Genomic DNA, 15,418 nt, shown 5'->3' with positions numbered 1-15,418 from the left:
ATTATTATTACAAACCTGATCCTCTTATTGTTTCCTGTAGGCATATAACATGTTACTTTAATTGGATTGAAAAAGTAAACCCAGATCAGTACATTAGTGTGTGACAAAACAGTATAACAGGAGGACATAGTTTGAGTTGTAAATGCAAATTTCAGAACAGATACCAGGAAGCTTTTCTTTACTCAGAGTAATCCACGACTGGAACAGGTTGCCAGGAAGGGTGGCAGATGCCAGAATATTGGACTCATTTAAAAAGCAGTTTGATGGGACAATAGGATGAGTGTTCTGGGAGGATGAGATCGAATTTCTTCAAGGCCTTCTTCATCCAAACCAATCTTGTGATTTTGTGTAGAAAAAGTACCGTAAACTTTTCGTTTTTTTCTATGTTTGATTAATAATTTTTTACTTACTACTTTTGGAGCTGTTGAGCCAGAGGTGGAAAGAAAGGGCCCACTGAACATTCACAGTAGTGTCTGTTTTAAATCAATGCTTTGTTTCCATTTTTAACTTGATTGAATATTTATGGCATAAATCAAGAAATATTCAATCAAGAACATTTGTTTTGTTTGCTGACCAAAAAGGTTGGCCACCACTGACATAGAGTGATACTCCACAAAACAGGACATTCAGCTCACGTCAGCGTCTCCACACCTCAGGCGCTGACAGTGGATCGCCATCCATGGTTGCACACTCCACCTTGCTAAGCCAGTCCAGAACCTTGGGGTCTTGTTTGACCCTCAACTATCCTTTCTACCCCACATCCGTGGCATGACACACTGACTTTCCCCAACTCCGCAACATCATCCAGCTCCACCACTGTCTTACACCACACGTCGCCTAAACCCTCATACACGCATTCAGAACATCCCGGCTTAACTATGCAAATTCCTTGCTTGTTGGCCTCCCTAACTCCTCCCTCCACAGGCTGCAGATCATCCAGAACTCTGCAGCCCGTGTCCTCTCCCCCACTAGGCTTTGTGACCCTATCACCCCCATCTTCACCTGACTCCACTGGCTTCCCATCACACAGAGGATACAGTTCAAGATCCTGGCCCTCATCTTCAAAGCCCTCCATGGCCTCACTCCCCCCTACCTCTGTAACCACCTAAACCCCTACTATCCTGCCTGCTCACTCCGTTCAGCAGGCTCTAGACTGCTTCACCTCCCCCCGTCTTGCCTGCCCCACCCTCCGGAACTCCATCCCACAGTCCCTCTACCTTGCCCCCTCCTTTGCCTCCTTCAAGACCCTCCTCATCTCAAGACCCTCCTCTTCGACCGTGCTTTCGATCCCTTCCCTCCTGCCCTACACCTTCCCCCAATTCCAACCACCAGCTTGGGTCCGAAACACTGACTGTCCAGCGCCTTGGGACACCTCCCAACGTGAAAGGCGCTATTACAAGTGTCATTTTTTGTTATATTTATGTAGCATTTTAGATCAGCAAGAAATTAGCAAGTTATTAGACAGCCCGAACTTTGAAGCCAGTCTTCCACAAGTTATTCTAAGATCTACAGAAAATGGACTTCTATTTTCATCGCTATTTTGTAGAGACTGAAGAGCCATTTCCTGGTGCTTTATTGTCGGCCAGGGTTAGTCTGAGCATGATTGCTTGTGCCTAAATTAACAGTGCAAGACACAAAATAAGCTTGGAAGGAGTGAAGTCCGGTGGAGCTGAGTTCATTCGATAAAAGGTTAAATCAGACAATTGTAAATTTGTGACAGTAACTAAATATGAGATTATAACAGGTAACTTCAACAAGATTACATTTGTATAGCACCTTTCACGTCCCAAGGGGTAGTCAGTGAGGTAGCTGGCACCTGTCCAGACATCATTGAACGAATGGCCTCTTTCTGTACTGTAAACACCCAATGATACCATCTATAAAATAATTTAAAATCCATTTCAAAATTACAACAGCTGCAGCATTTAAACAGAGCAACTATTTCAGCAGCAATGTTGTCCAAAAACAATTTCTCCAAAGGTCCTATCACAAGGACACAAAAGAGGTACAGGTGAAGAACTCAATCCCATTTTGATGTCATTCTTCCAGAAAACTCAAGCCACCCTCCTCCGATTACAGCATCAATTTATTTCTTAAATGAGTTGACTGTCCTAGCCTCAATTACCCTTTTTCGTAATGCATTACAGCTGCTGATTACTTTCATGTTGTCTGTCCTAAAATTGTCCTTCACAAACTTGAACCCTTGTCCTCTTGTCTTGGCAAATCTAATCATAAATTTACAGTCCTTGACATGGCATTGCATTTTATTCCTTGTGCTGCTATGAAAATGTACTGATATTGACAGTTTAAACTTATGATAGGATGAACCCATTATAAAGTCACGCTGCCAAAGTCTGTAAATTTACCAACCTTCAAACAATGACCATATACGTTCACTTCAACCACCTATTAAGCTCCAGGTACAGGGTATATAGGAAAAATAAGAGATAACAACAACTTACATTTATATAGCACACTACACTTGGGGTAGCATGCCAAAGACCTTAAGATAAATATAAAATAGGTTTGGGGAGTATAATAATAACAAGCACATGTTTTTACATTGTGTCCTTTGTTGGGAGAAAATCATTATTTCTAGAAAAAGAAAGTTATAAAATAAAACACCAATTCAATTTTATAGCAGGAGTCTCCAAATTTTGGTGCACCTCAAAATAGGACTGTTGATGAACTGTCAAATGAAGAGTATGGGCAAGGTACCAATGTCCCTGAAGAGCTCTCTCTACCCCAGCTGAACACAGCAAGTGCAATTGATTGCCACCAGTTTTATTTAACGCAATGAAAATCATGCCTGAAGACAACTTCCTACATTGATTGAAAATTCTTGTAACTTAAGGAGTGGTCGTGCAGAAACGCATTTAGAATAATGAATTCACTCCGTTGAAAGTTAAAGCAAAAGTGATAAGAATTGGTACGAGGAAAGAGAAAGATGAAACTGGTCTGTGTGCAATCTGTATTCAGTATTTTCTAATTCACACATTCCAATGTTCATTCAATTTACTGGTGACCTACATAGAGATGCAATAACAATCCGTAGCTCATTTTTATTTCTGATCACAGTAGGACCTCAATTTCCTTCTTGCTAATCACTTCACTGGGATTCAGATACCAGCTAACAGAACACTGACAATTTGTGGATGTATCCATGTAAATTTAAGTTTCGGAGACTTGAAAATTTAGGTCTTTTTTCACAAATGTGGGGAGAATTAAGGGGCAACTTCAAAGAGATATTCAATAATAATAATCTCTGCAATATGATATTGCATCTTTAAGGTTGAAACGTCTCAAAGCGATTCACAGATAATCGCTATCCAATGTAGAGACGGTTTATTTCTAGGCAAACCCGACAGCAAATTGTGGCAATTTATACTCAGCACGGTCCCACAAAGAGCCACGAGTGAATAATACATATATCTGGAGGGATCTTGATAGGGGGAGGAAAAAAAAAACTTTTTTCTCTTTTTGAATAGCGTCATGGGACACTAAAAATAATTTTGAAAACTGAGGAGCGGACATGACAGATGGTAAAATTAGGGGATACCTCGCCAGGGGAGTAGACATAATAAACATTTATACAGCACAAAAATATACAGTCAATTCACTTTACAGCCTATTCTGTGAAGCGCTTTGAGACGTCGAGATGATGTGAAAAGCGCTATATCAAATGCAAGGATAATTATTCATTTATTTATTAATGAATTAAATTGCACATTTATATTTACACAGCACCCTTCATGTCAGAAGTACATCCCAAAGCCCTGGACACCCATCGGGGGAGGTGCAGGAGGCCAGAGCTCAGCTCAGGGCGGCAGCAACTCATGTGGCTTCGTTAGAAAATAAAACAACATTTGCATTTATATAGCGGCCTTCACCCTGGGCGGAGTCTCTCTGCGCTTACATTCACAGCCCAATTTACCGAATATTCGCCCCAAAGTGGCCCGTTACCATGTGCTGGCTCCGGTGCAGCCCGGGCCTATTTAGGCCAGTGCTTTTGAAACTGTGTAAGAAAAGGTCTGTAGGAAGAGGGAAAAACAACAACAACAACAACAACAAGATTCCATTTATAAAGCGCCTTTCACGTCAGGAGGACGTCCCAAGGCGCTGCGAGGATTTGCGGGTTCAAATTCATTGTTTTCTTTTAATTTGGTGATATTATCATTTATTATTACTACAAGCCTATGGTGGGGGAAGGGGGGGTGGGTGGGGGAGGGGGGGGGTGGGGGAGGGTCTAATTGACCTGGTGGCGGTTACCCGCGGCCTCGCGCTGACGCTGGTTTGAATTTTGAATCAAATCCCCCGCCCCCACCCGCCAATCAGACGCCAGCCAATCAGACGCCAGCCAATCAGACGAGCAGATCCCGCGAGGGGGGGGGAGGTAGTGATGCGCCGCCGCGCGGGGTCGCCGTTGATCCGCTGACAGTCTCAGCTTCACACCTGCTGCCGTCAGCCTGCGCTCCCTCCCGGCAAACATTGACCTTGTCCGCTGGTAGGGATATCTTGTCTATTTTGCTGCCCAGCCGCCCGACGTTTGCCGACGGGTCCGGGTCTGTGCGATTAATTCGGATCAAAGCGAGTGAGGGCTGTGGAGCGCTCCCTTTGACTTCGCTTTAATCCTCATCTTCACGTGGTGACGCTGAATGGACGCCGTCTCCCGGTGATGGGGTGCGGGGGGGGGGGGCGGGGCAAGCGGAGGTGATTGGCAGGCGATGCAGTTCAATGGGCGGGGCTGGAGGGGGAGCCAATGGGCGGGGCTTCTGTGGGGAGCCAATGGACGGTTGTGTGGGTGGAGCCAATGGGTGGGGTCCGCAGCAGCAGTGGGAGGGCGGCTCTGAATGACGCAGTGGCCGCGCTCTCCGGGTCTCAGTGTTGAGTTGTGTGTGTCTCTGTCGCTGCATTGACGCCTCTCTCTCTCTCTCTCTCGCTATGGGGACTCGGCTCTGCTGCACTCGTCACGGTGAACCGCGATGCTGGTGAGTGCCCTTCAGTGTCGGGGTTCATGTCGGGCGGTCGTAACGTCAATTGATTTATCTCATTGGCAGATTCTGGTTTGGGAAGTTGGTGATTGTACATAGGGTTCACCCTCTCGCTCTGTGTGTGTGTGTGTGTAGTTAGATACATACAGACCTATGTACATAGGTGTGTGTAATGTATATGTATATATAGAAAGATATATGGTATACAGTTTTACGTGTTTATGTATATAAATGTTTCCTTTCCTCTGTCTCGAGATAGTCAGATTAGTGACTGTGTTTCTCTTTGCTCTGGGTCTGTCTCCCGAGCTGGCAGTTGCCCGTAGCCGGAGCCCCCCCCCCCCCCGAGCCGGAGCCCCCCCCCCCCCCGAGCCCCCCCCCCCCGAGCCGGAGCCCCTCCTGAGCCGCGCACTTGTTCACATTTCTTCCTCGCCCGTGGTTTTAAAGTGCCGGGAGGGTGGCGGCGGGGGGTCCGTGTGTAGAGGGCTCCGGGGCTGCGCTGCCGAGCCCACAACTTGTTGAATCGTACGTGTAACTTTGAACCCACGTCGTGTGCACAAACTTGTTATCTACCGCGCGGCACCGACGGAGGTCGTGATGCAGCACCGACCTGACCTGACCTGCCCGGAGCAGACTCCGGGAGGGTGGGTTTAAATGCAGTTTATATGCAAGGAAGGAGGAGGGGGTAAGTTGGGCGCAATAATAATAATAAAGAATATAATAATAATCCTTGCATTTGATATAGCGCTTTTCACGTCGGGAGGACGTCCCAAAGCGCTTCACAGAACACACTGTAGAGTGAATTGACTGTATATTTGTGGGCGAACGCGGCAGCCAATTGTGCACAGCAATGTCCCACAAACAGTCGTGGATTGAAAATGACCAATTTATTATTGTTGTTGGTTTTGGAGGGATTATTATTAGGCTCTGTGTGGAGTAAGGAAACTTGCCCAAGGTTTCGCCCTCTGCCTGGAATTGAACTCAGGTCTCTCAATAACAAAAAGAGCAAGAGCGAGATTGTTTTACTGCTTTTAGCCTCAGGGAGAGGGATTTGCAAGAACCTGAGCAAATGTTTCTGCGGATGGCGTTTGGAGCTACAGTATGTTTCCAATGGATGGATTTCTGCAGCTTCCCCGTCGCGGTGTGGCAGTTTATTGATCAGACTGTAACCATTGTGATAATAATATAAATAATATGCTGCAGTGCAAAAGTTGCACAGAAGTGTTTGGATATTTTCACGTTTCCTGCACCGTTTTAATTGGAATATAATAATAATAATCCTAGTGTTGTGGGAGGTGGATGTAATTAAGAGCTTTACCAACGATATGGCGTTGTTTATACTCAACTGTGCGGTGCTTTGTGAGGAAAGCGGTCGGTACGGTACATAGGACGGTATCGTATTTGCACGCTTTGCTGATTCAGGCATTTTAAATAACTGCTCAACAACACTCATCGATTTAGGGTAATGAATGGAGATCCGCCTTGTGATTTTGTTCTCTGGCCTGATAGATCACTTGGGGTAAGAATCCCAACAGTAGCCCAAACTGCATTTGGGAACCAATCCCATTTCTTAAATAATTAGCCTATTATTATTATATACAGGATAGCTTCAGTGCTGTATCTCACAATTGGAGCAAACTATTTTTTAGTACTTTCTCCAAAAATCGCAAGATGGTCAAACAATTTGTTAATTTGACGTTACTGTTATGGAGCTTTCAAGTCTGATTATCACTGTATAGTTGCACACTAACTAACTTATATGTAAGCTGTTTTTCTTAATATGATTTCATGCTCTCTACATTGTGTGTAATTGTGCATAATGTATGTTTTAATTCTATGTTTATCCAGGTGATATAGCTAACCTTCAGTGGATCTTCAAAGTTGCCAGACTGGGATGATCAGCAATCTTCTGAAATATTGAAACGTGTTTCAGTGTGGACATCTGCATTTTTACCTCTTAAGTACGAGATGGGTAATGGACTCTCAGATCAAACTCCTATTTTGTCAAACTTCCCTTCTTTCCAATCTCTCCACATTGCTATTCTGGGCCTAGACTGCGCTGGCAAAACAACAGTTTTGTACAGATTACAATTTAATGAATTTGTCAACACTGTACCAACAAAAGGATTTAATACAGAAAAGATCAAAGTGACTTTAGGCAACTCAAAAGCTGTGACTTTCCACTTTTGGGATGTTGGTGGTCAGGAGAAGCTGAGACCACTTTGGAAATCTTACACTCGCTGCACCGATGGCATCGTCTTTGTGGTTGACTCGGTGGATGTTGAAAGAATGGAAGAAGCCAAAACTGAATTGCATAAAATAACAAGGATCTCCGAGAACCAAGGTGTGCCTGTGCTTTTGATTGCAAACAAACAGGATTTAAGGAACTGCCTTTCTCTTTCTGAAGTGGAAAAACTGTTAGCATTAAATGAATTGGGTTCCTCCACCCCATGGCATCTCCAACCTACGTGTGCCATCATAGGTGATGGGCTTAGAGAGGGACTGGAAAAACTGTATGAAATGATCATAAAGAGGAGGAAGATGTTGAAGCAGCAGAAAAAGAAGAGATGAGTTTCCAAAGGCAGCTGACAATTCTTAGTATTTTTAAGAGCCAAGCTATTTCTACTCTGGTCTGTAATACTTTTGACAAAAAGATTTGCGTTTTAAAAAAAATGTACAACTAGTGAGACGTAAGGCACAATGTGCTTTTGAGATCAAAGTGGATGGGTTGGTGGAGGAGGTGGATATGATTTATGAAGAAAAGTTATACCAGCATAAAACTGGTGACATCTTTTTTATAGTTTGACTCACCAAACTATATTTAAAGTTCAACTGATTTAGTATTTTGTTTCATACCCTTTAGCCTTCTTACAATGTTCTGTTATTTTAAGTGTGTATTATGTAAGCCATATGTGTCCCTTTTTTAAGGCCTCAAAAACCTGTTACAGTAAAACATTTGTTATTTTTAGGTCAGTTGGGCACCAAAATATGCATGAGAACCATTGCAATACAAGGCATATTTCCCAATAGTACTGTAGTTGGAAGAAATGGCTGCTATAGATTGTATAGTTTGAAGAGATTATATACTTTTCTGTAATGGCGTAATATGGAAATTGCTCTTGTTTTTGTGTCCTTTACTGATAAGTTAATGAAGGCTACAGGGATACAGCTGATATTAAATAAGGAGACAGGCAATTAGTACTCCATTTAATATCATGGTTGTTGGCCTGCATTGAATCTATTACCTCAGTGGACAACGTGCAGTGTCATGACTGGTGATCTCTGATTGAGGGCAAACATGGAACCGCCGTGTTAAACTGACCTTGAAACTTACATATTGCAGACAATTTTTATTTGTAGATAGAGGAGTGTAGAATCACATGTTCTAGTCTGTCCTTTTTACTGATCTCATTAATTAGCTGTGAACCCTCATTTTCAAACAGTGTTAAGTAACTAGTTGACATGAGCAAAATGGGCTTTAGTACAGACTATACACTGTAAGGTAATATTGGCAAAACAACTAGATAATGCCTTCTTTGTCCACACATATTAGATTTAATTGTTGCCAACTAAAATCCACATCATCCAGCATTCATTCTTGTTATGGCAACTTTTGACAAAAATTGTAGCAGAAGAGGCAGTGGCTGCAATCTTTTTATAGCTCCATGTGGAAAAAATATATCCTATCATTTAAAAAAGCTAGAACATTGTGAAAGTCAGTAGATCTGATAGTCTTTATGTAAGATAGAAGTAGCCCGAGTGATGGGTGGTGTCTGTAACGAGGAGTTGGGGGCAATGTATTGACATACTTATTCCAGCTGAAAATCAGGCTTGCCCCGTTGTGGCACGGTATAGGATGGTACCACTACATAGAGTCCACTAAGAACCAAACAGATTGTATTGATATGATTTAGTATAATGCAGAGATGTGTGCACAAATTTGTAAAACCTTCAAAACTCCATAAAACAATCTCAGATTTATATTAAACTTGGCTGCTTTGTTTGAATGATCTTGCAAAAATGACATGTAAGACTACAAAGACCAGTACAAAGAATAATTTTATAACTGCAGTATCCAGTGCAAGTTTTTTTAACTGAAATTTGTGGTTTAATTGTCATTCTGTGTATGAATAAGTTGGAAAGGTATACAGTGTGTTTGTAAAGATATGATTTAACACTATGCCAACAATCGCCTGATTTTCGAATGTTGATGGTGCTCTTTACATTGTAACTAAAAGAAAGGCATAGGGGGAAAGTGGTCATTAGTTTAAAACAGTCAAAAGATATGACTTCTGTAGATTGAGTTATTTTCTGCCAATATGTAATTGACCCTAAGGAAGGGGACACATGACCATTGTGGATACTTTTTAGTGAGGATGTGGGATGGGTTTCTGTTTCCTTCCATGCCATCTCCACCTTAAAGGCAAAGAATAATATTACATGGTCTAATCAGATACACTTTCCTAGACATCCGTGCATAATACTGTAAACTATTTTCTAAGGTGCAACATGAGCAAAGCTATGATGTCATGGAGCCTTTGTGTTCCATACTTCCTGCTTCACCCTCCTTTCCTGCACCAACACCCTCACAGATTTGAAAACCTGGGTTGGGTGGGAGGGGCGATTAAGTTCATCTAAATACTACTGAGGAAGACTAAATAAAACATGTTCATTTACACACAAGTAGAAACCTGGACAGTACTCTAAAACAGTAATTCTGCCTTTCAGAGCTCAGAAGCGAGTTAAGCAGAACTTTACAGGATCTTGTTCAAGTTACAAGTTAAATAGAACTGTTCACTTCTATCGTAGTTGGCAATTCAAAAAGGCAGTCCCGATTGAACCCTGATCATCCTCCAAACATGAAAATGCAGACCAATCGACTTGCCCTTTGAAGTCTTATCTTTAACAGAAAAACATTCTATTATAATATGTCGAATTTCTAGCTCCAAAGACCTTGTGGGGCAACAAGAGCTCTTCTTTTAAGTGCTAAGACTGGGTGTCAATATTTGTTGCTGTACAATTTTCATTCTTTGTAAATATCTGCTCAAATATTTGAATTGTACAGTGATCTGAAGAAATGCACTTTAGTGTTAATCTTTGAAAATCCCAACAGCATTGTGTAAACTTTTTTTAATGGATTGGTTTTGAAGAAAATCCAATGACTTCTAATGGAACTATATTGGTCAGCTTCGTGTTTACCACCTGCACTAGTGGCATCATTGTCACTGTTTTGAGAATCTTTATATTTATATGTTAGGGATTTGTTGAACCTTAATAAACACAACTCTGCATAAATTGTGTCTGTTTTTAATCCATTTCCAGTAAATGCTTTGGCAACAATTGCAAAGGATGAAGAGTCCAGTTTGTTTTGGCAGCAGCTTCTAAACTTCTGTGCATTTTAATCTGTTGGAATTTGCAACGTTTTATATCACAAGCTGCAAATGGGTAAAAGTAAAAACTCGCCTTCTCACTTGTAAAATGCATCTCATCAGATAGTAGAACTATCAATTAATAGACTATAGAATAATGCAAACCCCACATAATATGAAGGAGAAACTAGATTATGCGTATCTCTTGACTAAATCTCTGCCAGTGCTATTACATGTGATTCTCATCAGTAGAATAGTAATGGAGAAGCACAATTAAAAGATGGAGATAAACATATCTTGCACTGTGCATTGACAGTTTCTACTGTATTACTGAAAGCTATATTGAGTTTATGGTGAGTATAAATTAAATGCTCTGACTTGTGGACTGAATTCAGTGAGTTTCTGTAGACTTTTTTGGTACAGTGTTGCATTGTAATATAAGCCTGTGGACACCAGTCAAATGTCTTATTTCCCAACTGACTGCCTGGATCTATTTCTATTTGATGAGATGCAAATTCCCATTGTATCCAACAAAGATGGTGAGAGACAACACATTATGAAAAAAAACTTGAATCAATGAGCTGGTAGTAATGAGTTTAGGTGATAGATTTTCAACAAATGCCATCTGGAGTTTTTACATCATCATATTGAATCTGGTTTGCCGCTGCCCAATGTTTGCTGTATACCGCTTGATAAAGTTGCTGCTCTTACCTGACAGTAAACATTTGCTGTAATTATAGCTTAAATGATCACATCTTCACATGAATCTTTTAAATGTGTTACATGTGGGTGGTCCAACCAGAGTTTCTTGAATCTATAGTATGGTTGTCCTATGTTAAGTGCTATAGTATGGCAGTCTGGTCTAAAATTAATGATTGCACAGAAATAGCACCGTCTCCAGCAAAATAGACTAATAACACTGACTGGGAACTTGTGCCTGATGTCATATGCTTGGAAGTCTGGCACAGCTAAAATTATATCTAGTACATGCTTATTATGCACATTTGATGATACAGTTTGATGTATTTGCATCCAACTATATGTTTAGCTGCTGGAAGAAATTAACTATAACTTTGGTGCAATAATGACCCTTCTGAAATAAATATACTTTGAATCTCAAATGCTTCACTTTTGTTGAAGCTTTAGCTAAAATTCAGGCAGTTAAAAGTGTCCTGTGTGCAAATAATATGCTCTTTTTAAAACTTTTTTTCCAGGAAAATATTTGAAACAGTTTTAGGGTACAATATATTCAAATCCACTCCCTGAGAAATCAATATGTTGTCTGACATTGAAGATAAGGTTCTCACTGGTACCAAACTCAGCCCAGTCCTTGCCATGTTCCACTGGCTCCCTATTGCAGAATGGATAAACTAAGATTCTCACAATGGCTTACAAATCAATCCATGCGCTTGCACCATGCACTTCTCTGACCTGCTTACACCCCTTTCCACTATCTGCTCCTACTCCAGTCTTCTACATGTCCTTCTGACCCTCCCACAATCAATAGCGGTGCTTTCAGCCACTGGTCCCTGAAACTGGAGCTCTGCCTCAACCCCTCCGCCTTGTACCCTCCTTACACCTGAAGACTTTCCCCTTTGACCATGCCTATTGTTGCTTCCCCAGCTTGACGTTGAGCTCTGCTACTGTTAAGCACTAACACGCGAAGCATAAAATATAAATGGAAGTTGTTAAAGTATAGTAGTCAGTTATTACGGTATATTGCCATGTTTGATATTAGATGCTTATTTTTTTCTACCACTTTCCCCATTTTTCAGGATTGATATTTCCTGAAGTTGATAAATTAACATTCAATTTACAGCTGAAAATGAAATGTATCTGCCTTGTATTGATTAAATGTTGATTGTGCTGAATTGGTTGGAAAATACTCCCATTCACGTAATACTTGCCAAGATGGGTTGTTATTCAATAAAAGATGCAAGCATTCTTTCATGACTGAAAAAATCAAGTCATAACCACACATTGATGTAACATTTCAAACTAGTTTTCGACTTAATGGGAGCAGCAATACATCTATAGAGCCTCTATTTGATGAGGTCACTGCAGATCTTTTAATCCCTTTCATCTCTATCTCCATATCGCTCAATATAATGTTTCACTTTATCATTCTACGGTATGTCTTAAATTATAACAAGTTTACGATTATTTAGCCCTTTTCACATTGCATTGCAAAGATGACTGGGAGCCCGAGCTGGGGTGGTGAGAGCTGAAGATGTTGGACAGGAGAGGGGAAGGTGACCAAACGCGTGCTCAAAAAGAAAGGTTTCAAGGAAGGCTTTCAAAGTGGGAAGGGAGGGAGACTTTGAAGGTGTGGGGAGAGGAGTGCTTCGAAGGTGATGCGAGAGGGAGGTTTTGAAGGTGGGTGGCGAGGGTGGGGGGACTTTGAATATGATGAGGGAGGAAGGGGGTATTTGACAGGAGAGGGAGGGCAAGGGAGAATGACTGAAAGCTTGTGAAAGGGACATAAAGCAGTCTGGTTTTCTTTGAGGGGAGGGAGTGGCTGGAGTTGTAGAGTTGCAGGAAGTTGCTCAGTTAGGATGGGGCCAGGCCAAGTATTTGAACCTGAGGGCAAGCTTCTTGAATTTGATCAGCTGGGCAATGGGGAACTAGTGGAGCCAAGTAAGTGAGGATGGGAGTGACTGAGGTCATGGAGCCTGGTTTGGGATAGGGCATGAGCTGCAGAGTTCTGGGTGGTTCGCAGCTTGAGTAGATTGAAGCTGAAGACATTTGAATAGTCGAGATGGACTTGATGAAGGCAAGAATGAGGGACCAATTGATTCTGTTATGTAATATGTAAATAAATTGAATTTCAGGGTTTGAAAAAGAAGTTTAAACATTCAAAATACGTTTTTAAAAAAGGAAAAAGTTTACACAATTTTAATCACCTGATTGTTTCACTTTTAATGGATTTTTTTTAGAAATATTGAGTTGTGGTGCCTGTTCATTTATACGTAAGTATTACTGCCATCACGTAAGTATTATTCATATCAGAAGTTACACAAATGGATTTTAATTAGTTCATTTATTAGATTTCTGAAGGTCTATTGTTGCTGTAATTTTTGTGAGTTCCAAGCTTTACATGCCTCTAAGTAACTCTTGGCTGTATTCGTCAAACCTTTTTTCTTAAAATTTCTTTGCCGGCAGAATGCAGTTATGAAAGATTTTTTTGACGAATATAAATCAAGCAAAATTATCTGTTCCTTTAACCTGTCTAAGATATTGCTATTGTTGTAAATCCGAATGGTATGATTAATGCTAAGGAATACCTATTATTCTGATGGGCAAATTACCAAATTTAAAAAATTCTTAAATCATGCAAAAAAATATTATGGCATAATCACCCACTTTCTCAGCTGGGTGTCTTGGTTTCAATGTGCCTGCAATTCACAACAAATTTATTGTTGATTTTTAGATGAATTGTATCAGATAAACCTCTATATAAACCATATGCAGTGTATTCTCCGTTCTCACTTTAAAGTGAAAGCTTTTCTTTTTAATGTATTTGGTCCAGGGTTGAGATGCAGGATCAAAAAGTATTTTGTGCCTGCATTGTGTTTATAACTACAGTAAAATATATACAATATCACAATATATTTTTATTTCACAAGCATATTTCAACTTTATTTTTAAGCAAACATGCTTTCAGCTTCTACAATGCCTCAATTGCAACAGCAACTGCCTCGCTTGAAACTCGTCAGTACAGAAACAGAAAGGTTCCAGGTTTCAATTTTGATCTCGGTTGAGGTAACTGACTACTGGGATAGCAGTAAAAGGTTGAAAATTGGGTTCAGAATCCAGGGATAAGGGAGAGACAAATCAGTCAGTCTTGGATGTTGCTGTACATTAGAAAGTGTGTGAAAACTGGATCTGAATCTGTTGTAAGATTTGCAGTTAGAGTGTACCTTCAACAATCGTTCATCTTTTTGATCAGGAAGGGAATGTTTCTATATGCATTTACTTTGTGGCTGGGGATTTTACAGAAGGTTTTGTCCTTCAAAACCGTGAGTCTTCAACCTGTCAAAGCTAAGCGTTGTGGGGCTTGGAGTTATGTCTCATATTGGTAAGATGTGAAGCAATTGACTCCAGAACTCCAAATGACAGCTTAATAATAATAATCCTTCCATTTGATATAGCGCCTTATCACGTCTTCAAGACACCTAAAAGCCCTTCATAAAATATACTGTAAAGTGAATTCACTGTATGTTTTCTGGGCGAAACACGGCAGCCAATTGGGTTAGGCTGACATTCCAGGAAACTGGGGAACGCTGCATTGTTAGTAGTGACATCTTAAAATAGAGGCAAGTTAAATAGATATTCTATGTGCACAGCTTCAGGTTCCTGATTACGATCCCGTGACACTATTTGAAAAGACCAGTAAGTTTCCCTCCTTGTCCCGGGCAACAATCTTCCAGATAAATTGGTCAGCCATCTCATGGCTTGTTTGTATAACCTTGCTATGTACTGCTGTGCTTGTTTACAAAACAAGTCTGTATACTTGACTGTAATTGCTGTAAACTAATTCAGTGTGTAAGGTGCTATAAAAATACAAATTATTTATTTTGCTTACAAACCTGGTAGAGACTTAGCAAATCATTCTGTTAGGAAGATCTTCCTTAAACTGAACAGATGTGACTTCACTGGTATTCTGCGCTAGTTCCAAATGAATGATTAACCTAGAAAATGGTCTTGCAAAAGCTGTTTGGATCATACTAACTCGTATATTTCATGAGAAAACATGCCCTTCATTTTCAAAGCCTGCTCGCATCATGTATTGCTAATACTGTCAGAAAGCAGATTGGAATAGGTATTTGGAGAGTAAATAATCCTGCTTCATAAGAAGGGATCTCTGCATGTGCATGCTGAAACTGCCTGCTGTTTTTCCTTCGTGGGTTTTGGGTCCTGCTATGATGAAGGATTGAAGCTGATGGCTGACAATTGATAACTATACTGTACAAGCCTCGTTGGGGAAATCGAGGAGGCAGATAATGAAATATTGTGCATTACACAGAGCTTACAAAGAGTGAAGCATCGCTTTTAAAGGGT

At 40.8% G+C, this 15,418-nt stretch overlaps 1 protein-coding gene across 2 annotated transcripts; it reads left to right on the top strand.

The window, feature by feature from the left end:
- The first annotated feature begins 4,829 nt into the window (after positions 1–4,829).
- On the top strand, positions 4,830–10,283 carry arl4aa (ADP-ribosylation factor-like 4aa). Of its 2 annotated transcripts, none has more exons than XM_007899714.2 (2): positions 4,830–4,988; positions 6,837–10,283. In XM_007899714.2, the coding sequence occupies exon 2, from the start codon at positions 6,957–6,959 to the stop codon at positions 7,557–7,559; it is 603 nt and encodes a 200-aa protein (XP_007897905.1). In that variant the 5' UTR covers positions 4,830–4,988; positions 6,837–6,956; the 3' UTR covers positions 7,560–10,283. The 2 variants fall into 2 exon arrangements, with proteins under 2 accessions (XP_007897905.1, XP_007897906.1); XM_007899715.2 differs by lacking the exon at positions 4,830–4,988 and adding an exon at positions 5,599–5,673.
- Positions 10,284–15,418: the final 5,135 nt, after the last annotated feature.

The sequence above is a fragment of the Callorhinchus milii genome, unplaced genomic scaffold, assembly GCF_018977255.1.
Source record: "Callorhinchus milii isolate IMCB2004 unplaced genomic scaffold, IMCB_Cmil_1.0 Scaffold2, whole genome shotgun sequence".
Classification (NCBI taxonomy): domain Eukaryota; kingdom Metazoa; phylum Chordata; class Chondrichthyes; order Chimaeriformes; family Callorhinchidae; genus Callorhinchus; species Callorhinchus milii.
The sequence above is the reverse complement of the archived record's forward strand: the minus strand, read 5'-3'. Positions and strand labels throughout refer to the sequence as shown.

Coding starts and splice junctions, on each gene's coding strand:
- arl4aa (XM_007899714.2), top strand. CDS start 6,957: ATGGGTAATGGACTCTCAGATCAAACTCCTATTTTGTCAAACTTCCCT.